A 14,578-nucleotide genomic window follows, 5' to 3' on the forward strand; every position below is an offset into this window, starting at 1 on the left:
AGTGGCCTCCATTCCCTGTGAGGACAGCTCTGAGAGAACAGAAGGTGCTGGACCCAGGGCCTTCCCATGAGCTGTGGAAGCTGGGCTCTCCTCACATGCCCGTTTTCTTCTTTTTTTTGGCTGAATCTGGTCAGGTGCCGTGGCCAGCTCTCAGTGAGGGTAACCTTGGTGAGAGCAGTGTGATGGACTGTGCAGGGCACATAACCTGGGCTATGGAAAGATGAGTGGGGTGGAGAAGGGAAAGGTGAGGGCTGCTGTGGGAGCAGCAAGTCCCTTTTGCTGGGGACACAGGGCAGTGAGGGCTGGCAGCTGCCTCTCCTCAGCCCCCAGGGGCTCCCAGAGCAGCCAGCTCCAACTGGGACATATTGGCTACACTGCTGAGCTATACAAACCCTCCTGCCAGCATCCGGCTGTGCCAAAGGCACTGCCTTTCCCTCAGGATAGAGGCTTTAAGGGACCAGAAGTGATTCCACTTGGAAAGGAACTGAGATGGTTTCTCAGCATCCAGTTTGTGACACGACTGCAGTGAAGGTGCTGCAGGGACTGAGCACAGTGGGTGAGATGCTGACAAGGTGGGTCCTCACCTTCGGCTGAGCACACCCCTGGGTCCTGAGGAGTCCTTCTGTGTTTTATGAAACTTTTGACTCCTTTTACTGCTTACTTTTTAGCAAGTTTAACCATTAAATTCCTGAAAATCCTCGCTTACATTTCCAAGCGTTTACTCTCCAAACATAATCCCTCCCTTTCTTTTTCAGCAAGGGTATATACCGTAAACTATACGATATCCAACGGTGTTGGCCCCAGAAACGCTCCAGCTGGAAGCCAGCTAAAAATTCCCGTCCGTATTAACGCCTTGGAAAGGTGCTGGAGCGGGACATCCTCAGCGCAGCGGGGGAGGCGGCTGGTGCAGAGCCAGCGGCCCTTTGGGCTCTTCCCGCCGCTCCTTTTCCCCTCTCCCGGGTTTTGCTCACTCGTGGGACTGTGATTTGACCATGAAGCCCTGGCAGAAGGGGCGGCGCGGGGTGTCGGTGTCCGTGGGGTGTCGGTGTCGGTGTCCCTGGGGTGTGCGGGGTGTCGGTGTCCGTGGGGTGTCGGTGTCCGTGGGGTGTGCGGGGTGTCGGTGTCGGTGTCCGTGTCCGTGGGGTGTGCGGGGTGTCGGTGTCGGTGTCCGTGTCCGTGGGGTGTGCGGGGTGTCGGTGTCGGTGTCCGTGTCCGTGGTGTGTGCGGGGTGTCGGTGTCGGTGTCGGTGTCGGCGGAGCGGCCGCTGCGCTCGGCGGTGTCCCGGCGCCCTCTGCTGACCCACCGCGGGTACCGCAACTGCCGCTGCTGCGCCCCGCGTTCCCTCCTGCCCGAGCCCCGGCATTCCCGGCCCCGCTTTCCCTCCCCGAGCCCCGGCATTCCCGGCCCCGCTTTCCCTGCCCGAGCCCCGGCATTCCCGGCCCCGCTTTCCCTGCCCGAGCCCCGGCATTCCCGGCCCCGCTTTCCCTCCCCGAGCCCCGGCATTCCCTGTACGCACTCGGCATTCCCGACCCGCACCCGCATTCCCTGTGAGAGCCCCGCATTCCCGCCCCGAGCCGGGGCAGGTATCTCCATCCCGCGGATGGCTCCTGCCATCCCGGCAGGAAGAGCCCTGTGAGAGCACCCGATCCCCAGGGAGAGTTCGACTGAGGTTTTAAGGAACCCCTACAGGGCAGGGGCCGCTGAGGAGGAGCCGAGCGGTGCGGGCTGCGCTGCTCAGCGGCCGCCCGCCCTTCATCCCCGGCCAAGCCACTGTCTCCAGCTGTCTCCGACCATTGCCGGGGCTCCTCAAGGCCCAGATGAGGCTCAGAGGAGAGTTCATGTAGCATTTCTCTCACCACTGGTCTCTCCCCCCACTCTTGTCTCCATCTCTTGAGATCCAAAGGCGTCTGAACCCCTGTCCGTCAGCAGCAGCAGCAGTAAGTGCTCTCACACAAGTCTCTGCTGCCTGGGGATTTCCTGCCATCCTGGCTGTCTACATACAGCTTTTTTATCATATCTCTGTGTCTTCTCAAACAGCAAATGAGCGCTTCGACCGTTCTGACTTTATCTGTTTAACAAAACTGCAGTGTTGGGTGATGCCTATGAGTTACTTTGTTTCTCTAAGTCCAGGCACTGAGTATTTTAATTCAGAGTTAAAAAGTGAAAGGGTCAGAACAGAGTAATGCTCTTCAACGTGTACCTGCAGACTGGGACCTCTCACTCCCTCTACAGCAAAAATATCAGCTCTGGGTATGCTGAAAGGCATGAGCACTGTGTGGGGTGGCTGCTTCCATTGCCAGGACTCACAGACTTTTGTTTTCCTGCTAGTCAAGGCATAATCTGGAAAAAGCACACCCTGTGGAGAAGTAGGTGATGAATGCCTGTGAAATCCTGGCCCTGGGAAGAGCCAGCCCTGCCAGATGTGATAATGTTGTCCTCTGACAAATGGCCATAGCTTGGCCTTCTGCAGATAACTGTGTGGTTTGTGTGTTAGCTCCAGCTATTGATCCCACTGGGGAAGGGCTCCCTGTCCTACAGCCATCCCTCCCACCTCCGCAGTGCTCAGCTCTCACAGCCCATGGGCTTTGGCTCTGCTTCTTCCCTTCATTGGCACTTCTGCACAGACTAACAATTACAAATGTGCATTTCCATTTATCTCTCACCTTTCAGCTGGAAGTCCAAGTGCTTCCCCCCCGGGAATCAGGCATTGCAAGGCAGCAGTGAGATAAGCAGGGAGCACACAGGGATCACCCAGTCGGCGTTGCCGTAGCACAGCTGTTCCTTGTAATGCAGCAGATACTTAGCAGAATTCCAGAGTATCTAAACAGAAAGCTTGGACCAGCTGTTTTCAAACTTATTTGAGTTGTCAATGCACACAACAGCCTGCTGGAGGTGTGGTCCCTATTCAGTGACTTGGCTACAGCGAGGACAGGGTTGCTCTTCTGAGGGGCACACACTGCAGCACCTTTGGCAATGAGTCTGGAATACATCCTACATCTCTCACCCCAGCCCACACAACTCACTGCCCTTGCCAGGGCCCTGCTACAACTATTCTGAGCCAGACTGTCTCCTGGATCTACTGGATCTGCATTTCTGTGGAATGTCAAGCCTTTAAGTTTTTTCTTTAAAACACTTCAAAGGGTACTGCTAGCTCCAGGTTCTTGAGTTCTCCCCAGGGCTCTCTCACCATCCTGAGCATGGGGGAGCAGCTGCAGCCCAGAACTTTCCTGGAGGTCAGGAATGAGCAGTTCAGCCAGCAGAGCTTTCCCAGGAGCTTTTCTGTGGCAGAACTAACCTCTTGTTTATGTAAAGCCACACTGTGAAAGTCCTCATGTACTGCTGTCACCTTACAACCTGTGTAACCTTAGGTAAACTCTTAAGGGTGTATGTGTTCATGATTCATCCCAAAAACCTGTGGGGAGAGCAGCACTGCAGGGGCACATTAGCTCAGTTCTGAATCAGCAGTGTGTTCTTCTTAAACTGCACATCCTCAGAAATGCCTGCAGTGCTGACTTGCTGCCTGACATTGCTCAACTATAATTGGTTATGTCAGATCTACCATAAAACACTATAAAAATGAAACTTCTTCCAGCAATGACTGAATTCTGGTAATCTCCAAGGCATGTAATTTGTTTCTGAAGTCAAGATTTCCTTGCTGCAATAGCTTTACACAACAGCTATGCCAGACTGGGCATTAAAGAGGGGCAGCATGTATTCTAGGTTGAGAGGTGGACACATCTAAAAGGTCCTTAGAGATGCGTGTGTCTGTTCCTCTCCACTGACAGTGAAGAAGGTGTGGGTAAATAGCTCAGAGACATTGACATTGCAGCTTTGCAAAACACCTGAAAGGAATCTGACCTGTGACTTTGTAACTTACTGAGAGAGGAGCTTGTGGGCCATTTGAACGAGCAGAAACCCATTCTTAAAACTAACCTTTTACACTGTAATGTGGTGAGTACCACCTGTGCAGCAATTCCACATCCAGGCTGTTGTCTAAGCAGTATCTCAGGATACCCAAATCCCACAGTTGGTGTGTTCTGTCTTTATCCATGTGTACCAGCACCCCCTTGGTGCCACGGTCTAACTGACAAGGTGGTGTTCCATCATATGTTGGACTCGATGATCTCAGAGGTCTTTGCCAACCTAATTGATTCTGTGGTTCTGTGAAAGAGCTGTCGAGTTATCTAAGTCACTGCAGGCTTCATGCATCTGAAAAATCAGTGTTGAAAACACATGAGCAATAAATACAGGGTGCTTTTAATAGCTTGTCTGCTCACGTGGCTGCCTCCTCCCTGTCCCCCCTCCCCCTAATTCCTGCTGTCTTATTCTCAAGACTTGATCTACACCTAAACGTCTCCCAAAGAGTTGTCAGTTTTCCTTGTGTTCAGGTATTGCTGTCTGGTATTGAACAAGGCACCCTGGTCATTTATAAGCCAAACACTCCTGAATTCCTTCTGTAGCTTGAAGAAACTCAGCCTGTCCTTATTCCTTAGTACATAGTTACAAGCCACTTCTGCTGTGAGGAAATGCTGGTTTCAAGAGGCCCCTGCTGTCTTACCCAGACTGCAGTCCCTCCCTGCCCCTGTGAAATAATTTGAGTTTAAACTGACCATCCAAGAGGCAGTCATTTCAGTGATCTGGCCTGCAGCATGGGCCCACCAGGCAGTGGGACAGAGGGGCAGCAAGCTGTGGCTGAGAGCACAGAATGGGATTTTTAGGTAGCTTTGTCACCGAAGCCAGTATGCTGTGTAACTCCCCGTTGCTTTTCTGCCCTGGGAAACACAACTCCAGTAGCTCCTGTCCTGATTAGCTGTTTTCTCAAGCATCACATGTGTCAGTACTGCCTGCACAGGCATCAGCAGTGTGTCAGTGTGTACCTGGAGGAAATGTTGAGAACATGGTGACTGTAAAGGAGCACCGAGTGGAGCTGTGCTGTGCAAGATATGCTTGGACACAGGATGTCACAGAAGAAGAGGCTGCTCCTTGTTCATCTTCTAATTCTCTTCTTTGCTCTTCCTTTTAGTGTGGAAACAGTAAATGATGGGCAGTTTCACAGTGTGGAACTCGTGATGCTGAATCAAACTCTGAACCTGGTGGTGGACAAGGGGGCTCCCAAGAGTCTGGGAAAACTCCAGAAACAATCATCTGTCAGCCTCAACACACCCCTCTACATTGGAGGTACTGTGAGTTACTCTGGACTTGAGATTTTAACATGTTTTCTCAGAAGCAAACCATCTTCCATCCCATGGAGAGGGCTCTCCAGGGCAGGGGGTGGGAGTGGGGGCAATACTAGTTTGTCTTTTCCCTCAGCCAGCGGTTGGTTCCCTGAACAGAGAGCCTGGAAACACCACCTCTGCTGCTGTGCTTTGTGCTCCACAACCCCCTGGCACCCACCACAGGGCCAGCACAGGCAGTTAACTCAGCACAGGCAGGTTCTGTGTCACACAGTCATGGCAGAAACAGTCCACTTGTCATTTCTGAAGCTTTCAGAACTGGCTGGCACCAAGGTGTTGTGGCTGAAGAACACAGTGGAAGTATCACAATCACAGCAGAAAAGGAAATCAATAGTCAGTAGGTTTAAATATACCATAACCAAGCAGTATTTCTGCTGGAAATTTTATAGGGGTCTGAAAACTGGGGGGAAGGGGATGTGTGATTAAATAACCTATTAAAACACAAGCTGACTAAGAATGTCTTGGTTAATAGTTTTCTCACTAGAAACTGAAGCCAGAGCTTCAGTATTGGAGAGGTATTAGAATTGACCAAACTTCAGTGAAGGAGTTTTTTCACATTAAATACTGAATTTGGGGGGAAGGAGCAGCCAAGTGGAGTGGGGAACAGATGCCCAGAATAATGACTATCCCACTGATTAGGTGTCTGGTTATGAGAGACAGAACAAAGGCTGGTCTCTGCCCAGTGGATTTGTTTTTGCCAGAACCCCCCTAGCTCTATTCTGGACTGAATGTTGAAATCTCTTTCAGTGACACAGAGTTCTTGAATTTTCAGTCAGCAGAATAATAAGACTCAGAAAGTCTTTGGGCTTTTTCTAATGAGATCATTGAAGCCAATAGTAGAAACTCTTACCAACTTCATTTGGTGCTGGTCAAGCCTTTTGTAAATAATTCCCTTTAATAACATTTTTCTAAAAGGACTCTGAATATTGCCCTTGTAAAACAGAAAACTGGCTAATCTTGCTTTGTACAGAGCTGAAATTTTATAACTGGCTCCTATTAAGAATGTCACAGGCTATTAAAGAGCACTGTGCATCAAAGATAATCTGCTGGCGCAGAGACCATCGCATTTTCTTCCTCTAGCACAGCATAAAAGATACCAACCCTGCAGCAATTTTTACACAGGGAGCTTGGGAAATAATCACATGGAAAAGTTTTGTTAATGGATGAGCACAGTGGATTGATACCAATTCTCAAAAGTTACCTACAAAACAATTCTCAGGACAAACCTGAGACCTGGAATGAAGGACTATTGGAAGCCATGGGCTCAGTGGAGACTTTTTTGTTGCCTATTAAAATTCTTCTTGCTTCTTTCTAAACCCTCACTGTTCTTCATGTGCCAACTCTCCATGTGTAGCATTCCCATGGATGCCAGCTGCCCTTCCACTGCAGGTGGTTTAGTTAAAGTAATTGATTAAATTACCTCAGAGCAATTGTTCCTAAACTACAGTAAGTGTTAACACAGAGCCTCCATGTGCCCCCAATTTTGTCCATCTCCCCAGCTACATGACCTGGTCTAGCAACTTCCCTCCTAACACACAGTTAAACAAAGATGCTGGGGTAGTTTTAGACCATCTTTAGCAGTGGCATTACTTATGGATAAGAAATTCTGTGCAACCTTACACAGGTTCTGTGCAAATTAATTCTTTAAAGATTTTAAGGGGCCGTGACAAAAGAAACGTTACCAGTTGCCATTTATGTATTACCATTGTAACTGTGAGTGAACCTTCCCCTTTTGCTTTTATCTGAAGGGATCCCAACCTCTACTGGACTATCTCCCCTGCGCCAGGGTGCAGATAAGACACCAAACGGTTTTCATGGATGCATCCACGATGTCCGCATCAACAACGAGCTGCAGGATTTCAAGGATTTGCCACAGCAGTCACTGGGAGTCCTTCCTGGCTGCAAGTCCTGTAACATCTGCAAGCACGGGATCTGCCGGTCCCTGGAGAAAACGAGTGTGATTTGTGAATGTCACCCGGGCTGGATGGGCCCCCTGTGTGACCAGGAAATTGGAGACCCATGTCTTAACCACAAGTAAGCTCAAACAAGTGCTGATGGGAGGGCAAAAGCTTTACAGCTAATGCATATTTCACAGTTCATCTTGTGAAACCACATCTGACTGTTTCTGGTAGGTGCTGGGTTCTCACGTGAAATTATTGACAGCTGTGAGTCAGCACCCGTGGCAGCTCTCAGTTTCCACTGCTTGTTCTGAGCCTGCTGACCCTCCAAAGGACATCATGAGTCTGAAGGAGGTCAGGTGTTAATGCTGCAGGTCATGCTTTCAGCAGTGATTCTACACATTAAAATACAAAACCTCCTGTTAATGGGTATGGCTTGACTCTGAGGAGGTGACCCCCTTACCCAGAGCAGAGCTGCCTGTGAGCACGAGGTACACATTTTAGGAGTTTGCTTACATCAGCACTGGACCCAGTCTTCAGACTAACCCATTATGCACTCCAGTGTGAGCAGTTTTATATTTCCCAAATAGTTGACTTAATTATTACACTCCAAAACACCCCTTTAAAGTGCAAGTTTAAAGGGTAACGTGGCGTTGCATGAGAAGGGAGTGTGAGTGTAAAGCGTTCGCTGTTCAAAGGCTCCATAACCACATCTCCAGCAGAAACACAGGATGAATGGCTTTCTCATGGCAAGCACAGAGGAAACAGTCCTGTGCAGAGCATCAGGATGCATAGTTCAGTGCTGTTGCATAAGCAGATGGAAGTACTTTTGTTCTAGAAGCTACTTGGGTTGCACTGTTTGTGGAAGGGGCTTTTTACGAGCACATACTTTTGACAGGTAAATTGACACAGTGAATAATCACTCTCTTAAAGGCAGAAATTTAACTTCATAGAGGTACCATTTTAGTCTTGTTTCTGGGTCTAATTCTGCAAAATACTGAACCCTGGAAGGTGTTGAGAAGCACCTGATAGTTTACAAACCACAGGTATGAAAACCCAAATGTTTTCATAACATTTCATAACAAAGCTGTTGTGGTTGGACAAGAGAAAAATAAGGGAATTCCAGATGTCTACATGATGAGAGATTGTTTCTCTTATAATCCAAGGAGGGTGAGGCAATCATGAATGTAGCCCCTTGCTGAAGAAAGTAGCTGTGTGTATTTCTAATGCTCACACACCGTCCCACCTTTCATGAAGTCACTTCAGTTTTTTTGGAGCTGTCTCCTTAAAGCCAAGTCCTGTGTGTCGAGGGGAGCCCAGAGTGCTGCAGGCAGGTGTCTGCTCCAACACTCAGGTTAATCTCAGTGAAGAAATGCACCTATAAAGATTAGGTAATCTCTGGTTAGTGGGGCAGAAAATACTGCTATATATAGACTGTGAGTCCCTGTATTATTTTGCATGTCTTGATCTGACCGAAACTGCTTTTACAATTTGTGCTTTTTAGTTCAAAGCTTAAAAATTAAATGTAGAAGAATTCAACATAACAGGGAACAATTTGAAAGTACTAGAAAGAAAATAAATAAAAATAAGAGAGATGTGGGTTTATATCAAGTAGGACCTGTTATAGCAAAGGTTTAAAAGCCCGAAGCACTTTTCCCTTGGCTTCTTCCCTGTTTTCAGTCCATTTCAAGCCCCTGCTCCAGAAATGGGGATGGTGTCAGAGAACCTGCTAAGGATCAACACCCCACCCTGTGGTATTCCTTGGAAATGCCAAAGCTCAGTGCAAACCACAACAGCCAGGGAACCCTTCAACTACATCTGCCCGCCGATAAGTCTGTGCATAGCTTTTCTACTGGCACCTTCATTTATCACACTGGTTTTTATCACCTGATATTATTTGTACAGTAATTCTGCTCAGGAAGCCTGGGCATGCAGCTTGATTGTTGGCACTTAGTTCCACGTGCTGATGCTGTAAGTGTGAGCTGTCTTGTGTGGATGCCAACTGTTGGTCCTTGCTCACAGAGAAGCCTAATGCTTTTTAGAGAGATGCCTTAGGTTCACAAATTCTAGATGTATTCTCTGAATACATCCAGTATTTACTGAAAACTCACAGGTTCTTCAGAGTGTTTGACACTGAACTGCTGGTTTTGGATTAGTGTCCTGGAATTAAATGGGCAGAAGTGCCAAAACCAATCATTTCTGGGAAAAGGAACATTCCCCTGTAACACAGGTCAGCTCTGAATGCTTCTCTCTCTCTCTCCAGGTGTCTGCACGGTAAGTGCGTGGCAGCCAACGTTGCTTACATCTGTAAGTGCATGGAGGGCTACACAGGCATGTACTGTGACAAGAAGAACAATTCCTCAAATCCCTGCAGGACTTTGAAATGCAACCACGGGCAGTGTAAAGTTTCGGAGCACGGGGAGCCCTTCTGCGAATGCGACCCCAACTACAGTGGAGAGCTCTGTGACAGAGGTAGGACTGGGCACAGGGCCTGGGCTGCTGCTCTGCTGCATTCCTGTTTTACACCTCTGTTTTTACATCTCTTCCATGGGACTTGTATCAGGATTAAATGGCAAATAGCAGAAGATGAAGCTAAGCCAGTCTCTGCAGAGCAACACAGGGGGGAGAAAAGAACCACACAACACTAGGTGGCTACTATCCAATCATATGGAAAGGGGGATGTGTGTAGTGAAGGGTTTTACTCTCTATCTCCTGAATCCTCAAGGTTTGCAGCTCCTGGGATTCTGGTAGGATGTGTAAAGGAGAGGTTGTTGTGAGGTTTACCCTCAGCAAGCAGGGATCAGTTAATTGCAGTGCTGGGAAAGGAGTATCCTGCATACCAAGGAGGTGCTGCTCACCTGAAGTGGCATGAAGGATTCTTGGCTTGCTCCCTTGGATGCAGCTGAGCAGGTTTCCTGGGGAATCCCACAGATCATGCTGGACTTTCCACTAGGGCAGCTCTTTTGCCCTGCCCTGAAAAGACTCTCTGGAAACTTGCTGAGTTTCAACTTCGTCCTTTCTGTCTTATTTTTGTTACTGTACAGAAGGAAAGAGCTGGCTTATATGATTTTTATTTAGGTTGTGCCTTTCCTGTGAATGAACCACAGATTTTTCAAGTTATACACATGTACAGCCTCACCAAAGTGTGTCTGGCTGATGCACAGTGACTGCAGAACAGCACAGACGTTTTCAGGTATCCCAGACCACCAGTGCCCAGCAGAGCAGGCTGACCTTTGCTCCTGAGAAGCAGACATGGTAAAACTAACTCCTACTTTGCAGGAGTGTTGCAGGATTCAACACTCAGCATTCATTAAAGCATTTCCAGAACTGCTGATCAAAGCCAGCAGGCCTGTTGGCCTCGGCCTCGCACCGGATATTACACATTTGTGCAACACAAGCTCTGTGTTGATGGCAGGTACAAAGCAGTAAAAGATTAGGGTCCTTCTCATGCCATCTGGTTTTGAATCACATTACGAGTACAGGGCTGTTTGCTGATGTTTTGGGGAATATCTGGCAAAACAGTTACCACTTTTTGCTTTTTTTTTTTTTTTTTCTTTACATCTCTGTTGTCTCCCCAGAGAATCTCTGCCAAGGAGACATCATTCGAGAAGTAGTCAGGAAGCAGCAGGGCTACACGTCCTGTGCCACTGCCACCAAAGTGCCCCGCCTGGAATGCCGTGGCAGCTGTGGGAGCGGGCAGTGCTGCATCCCCCTCCGGAGCAAACGGCGGAAATACTTCTTCCAGTGCGTGGATGGCTCCACCTTCACAGAAGAACTGGAGAGACACGTGGAATGCGGCTGCTCAAAGTGCTTATAAAGCCATTCTCCAGTCTCCTGCCACTTTAATCGACTCAGAAGCGCTATCAAAACGGGACCTATTTACTTGCAGAGTGAAGAAGAAGAAAAGAATTATTAAGTATATTGTAAAATAAGCAAAAAATAGAACTTATTTTTATTATGGAAAGTGACTATTTTCATCTTTTATTATATAAAGTATCGCACCACTTTGGGTATATGTATCATATAGTGAGCTATTTTTACCATGAAACTTTTTTAACAGTTGTAAGAAAAAAAATTTCAAAAGTTAAAAGGTAAAAAAAAATAAATATATATATATATATATATAAAGAAAACATAGCCTAACAGGAGGAGTGTGGGGTGACTTTATATGTATGCACAATGAACAAACATAAAGGTGTTCCAAGGACCCACCGCTGAACTGATACGGGCTGAAGAAATCTCCTGGTTGGGTCTCCCAGGCGAGTGGATCCCTGAGACCAACTGCAGCCACCTGCCTGCTCTGGCACCCGGAGAGCCTCCCCTCAGCCCCTTGCTCTGCCCAACACTGCCAACCTTGGTTTGCTCCTGTACAGTGGCCCCGCTTGCTGTTCGTGAACTTGTTCCCCAGAGCACACAGGCACTGCCGTAGCTGGAGGCTGATTACATTATTTGACTATTGTAGTACTATAATACATTTTTTTTGCTGTGTATGTTGTATTTATCTGTGTTCACGTTATATTCTTGAGCAACTGTATCTATAGAGCACAGGCAGCTTTATCCAAAAGAAGGGTGCGAAGGGAAAAGGAAGCGGGGGAAATTTATGTTGCTTTGGGTAATTTGGGGGCAAAATGTGAAAATAAGTGCTAAGTGATGCCTAATAAATGACACAGTACTTTTGTGTAAACTCCTCAGCTATGTTATTTCCCAAGTTTGTGCCTTCTTGCTCCCAGCCTTGAGCCCTTTTTTGCATATGAAATATAAGGAATGCACTGCTACATAGTTTGTCACACCTTGACACTTTAAATTGCAAAGGTTGTAAAGAGCATGAAAATACTGCAGGTGCCAGAAACACACCTGCAACGTATCAGCTTTTACTCCCGCTGTCACTTGAGCCATGGGTGTGAGCTGGGTTGTCGCTGCTGTTCATCCACACTCTGGCACTGAGCAGATGGCTGCTTTCCCACAGCTTTTTAAACCAGCAGAAGTTGCACTATGTCCATGTGAAGTATCCAGCCGACATCTGTCCGCCTCGGCAGCGTCCTCTGCTCTGCACAAGGAGAGGTGCCACAGCCCCGTCCAGCGCGGACCGACCGGCTCAGCCAGAGCTCCCCCCTCTGCACCGCTCTGTGTCCTGCACTCCTGTCTCCCGAAGGACCCCCCTTCACCCGAGCTGTGTTCAGACCAGCTGCTGACTAGGAAATGGAAGTCAACGCAGGGATAAATTCTCACTGTGCATGTGAGGCAAAAATTGACTCTGGGAGTGAGCTTGGTTTTTGAAGGGTTTTTGTCAGGGCTGCCTTTCAGGGTCAGTGCATATGTGCAGAGAGCACCGTGGATACCTTGAAATTTCTCTTACTGTTAAGTTTCAAACGTCCCCACCACCAACTGTTCCATTATCTGTGTAATTTCTTTCTTTCCCTAATGCAGCAAGTATTATGGTCCTTTCTTCAATTTCTTTCTCTAAGAGAGAGGCTCTGAGCAGAAATGCTTAGCAGCCATAAGGTCCTTCTAGGAATGCTCACTGGTCCCACTAAATGGATTTCAGATTAGGGGCTTCAGCAAAGGAGGAGTAGGAAAGTTGAATCAAGAAAATGGGCTTTGTTTTTGATTTGGGCTTTGGAAAGATGCACAGAATGCAACCCTGCCATGACAAGTACAAATGTTTATTTCCCATTAAAGCACAGAGATCATCTAGCTATGATACAGCCAGAGAGCTCTAACATGCTTATTCTTCTGCTGTGTCAGTCTCTCCTTAACTGCAGCAGTTCATTCATATTGCTTTGCTATGAGCAACATGAGCAGAAGGGACATAACCAATGCAATAGCCATCTCCCAAAATAAATATCAGTACATGGAGCTGGCAATCAGTGAAACATAATCACTACATGATGTGCCAAACTCTGATTGATACAGTACAGCTCAAGAGCCAGAGAAAAACTAACCCTGATTACAAATATCGTGGTGTGGGCTGCTTTTTATTTTTAATATAATAAGAAGCTCATAGCAGCTGGGGTCTGTGGTGTACAGCAAAAAACACCTAAACCCACAGCCTACAGGCTTTAAAAATTTATGCAGAGTAACTGCAAACACTTGTGAAAATATGTGCCAGGCACACCACTGCCATTAATGTTTCATTCCTGCTTAAAACATTCTAAAGAAGGAGCTACTGTGGTGCCAGGCAGAGGAAATCCAGACTGAGCAGTGGCTGACCTAGCTCTTCAGTTTGTAGCCACCAGACTGCCAAGGCCTACAGGAACAACCCCTCTTGAGCACTGCCCAAACCTATGTTCACTTTGTCCCTGCAGCAGCAACACGTGTGAGAAGGAGGGTGACATTTACTGGTGGCCTCGAACCTGCTGGAGGGTGCTTTGAAAGGAATGACCTGGCAAGGCAAAAGCCATCAACATCTTGTTAACACATCACTCTGGGATTTACTTAAAGCCTTGCAGCAAAGGGACCAGCAACAACTCAGCAAGGCCCTGTTCCTGGCCCTTTTCTGTCACGGCACTTCAGTGTTAAGAGTTGGGATAAAGAACTAAGAATTATCTATTTTGTAACCAAATGATGCAATTTTTGTATGCTTTTAGGCAGCACTTGCCATTGGATAGTGATGCTTTATGTCCATGATTCTCTGACTTGCTATAGAATTATTTTATGTTAAGAAGAAAATAAAAAGCATTCAGATGTGCCAAATATGTGAGGTTAACTGAAGTGTAATTAGCTCTGAAAGTTCCTCTGTAACCTGCCTAATGTTACAACAGATTTCAAGAGCTGCGGGTACAATGCAGTAGTTTTTACCTCTGTAAAGTTTTAATATAAAGTGAAGAAAGATGCTTACCCTTAAAAAATGGCAATGCAGACTGGTGTGAACTGATGTATTTTATTATTAGATTCTCATTGTGATGTAAGTTTAAATAAATTGTTGGGTTATGGAAGATTGTAACGCCTTGTGATGCAGATTATTTCTATGTGTATTTGAGGTGATGAATCCAACCTTTAAGAGTATGTGAGGAGCTACAGACATTCCTCTTGGACAAATCAAGTCAGAGAATGGCTGCAGTTAAAGGTGGCATGAACAGTGGTTACATATTTTTATGGCATATCAGTCTAATCTTTCAGGAGTCTTACAGGCAGAGATGAATTAAGCCACATGGTTTTTTATCCTGGTCATTTTTCTTAAATTAAATACTTTATTTGCTACTTTTTTTTAACTGCTTGAGAAAGACCTGCAGCAAAAATACACTCATTAACTAATGTTAGAATAAATGAAGAAATTTTGTGAATTGGACTCGGAGAAGGGTTGGCTGAGGAACTGGAAGTCACGCAGCCAACAGTGGATGACAGGGATCCTGTGATGTCCTGACACAAATATTCCAAATTTGCTGCCACACTGCTGTAGCTGATTATTATTATTATTAGTGACCCAGATGTAACAGACCTCTGCTG

The 14,578-nt window shown here is 47.0% G+C and overlaps 1 protein-coding gene across 3 annotated transcripts in view; it reads left to right on the forward strand.

The window, feature by feature from the left end:
- SLIT3 (slit guidance ligand 3) overlaps nt 1-14,075 on the forward strand; it is a 477,653-nt gene extending 463,578 nt beyond the window's left edge. For all 3 annotated transcript variants that reach the window (XM_051793681.1, XM_051793682.1, XM_051793683.1), the window contains 4 exons: nt 5,024-5,178; nt 6,983-7,268; nt 9,396-9,604; nt 10,711-14,075. In XM_051793681.1, the coding sequence (XP_051649641.1) occupies nt 5,024-5,178; nt 6,983-7,268; nt 9,396-9,604; nt 10,711-10,949 (889 nt within the window). In that variant the 3' untranslated portion in view covers nt 10,950-14,075. The remainder of the gene's footprint in view (nt 1-5,023; nt 5,179-6,982; nt 7,269-9,395; nt 9,605-10,710) is intronic.
- Nucleotides 14,076-14,578: the final 503 nt, after the last annotated feature.

The sequence above is a fragment of the Manacus candei genome, unplaced genomic scaffold (assembly GCF_025592945.1).
Source record: "Manacus candei isolate 608988 ecotype Guabito, Panama unplaced genomic scaffold, ASM2559294v1 h1tg000037l, whole genome shotgun sequence".
NCBI lineage: Eukaryota > Metazoa > Chordata > Aves > Passeriformes > Pipridae > Manacus > Manacus candei.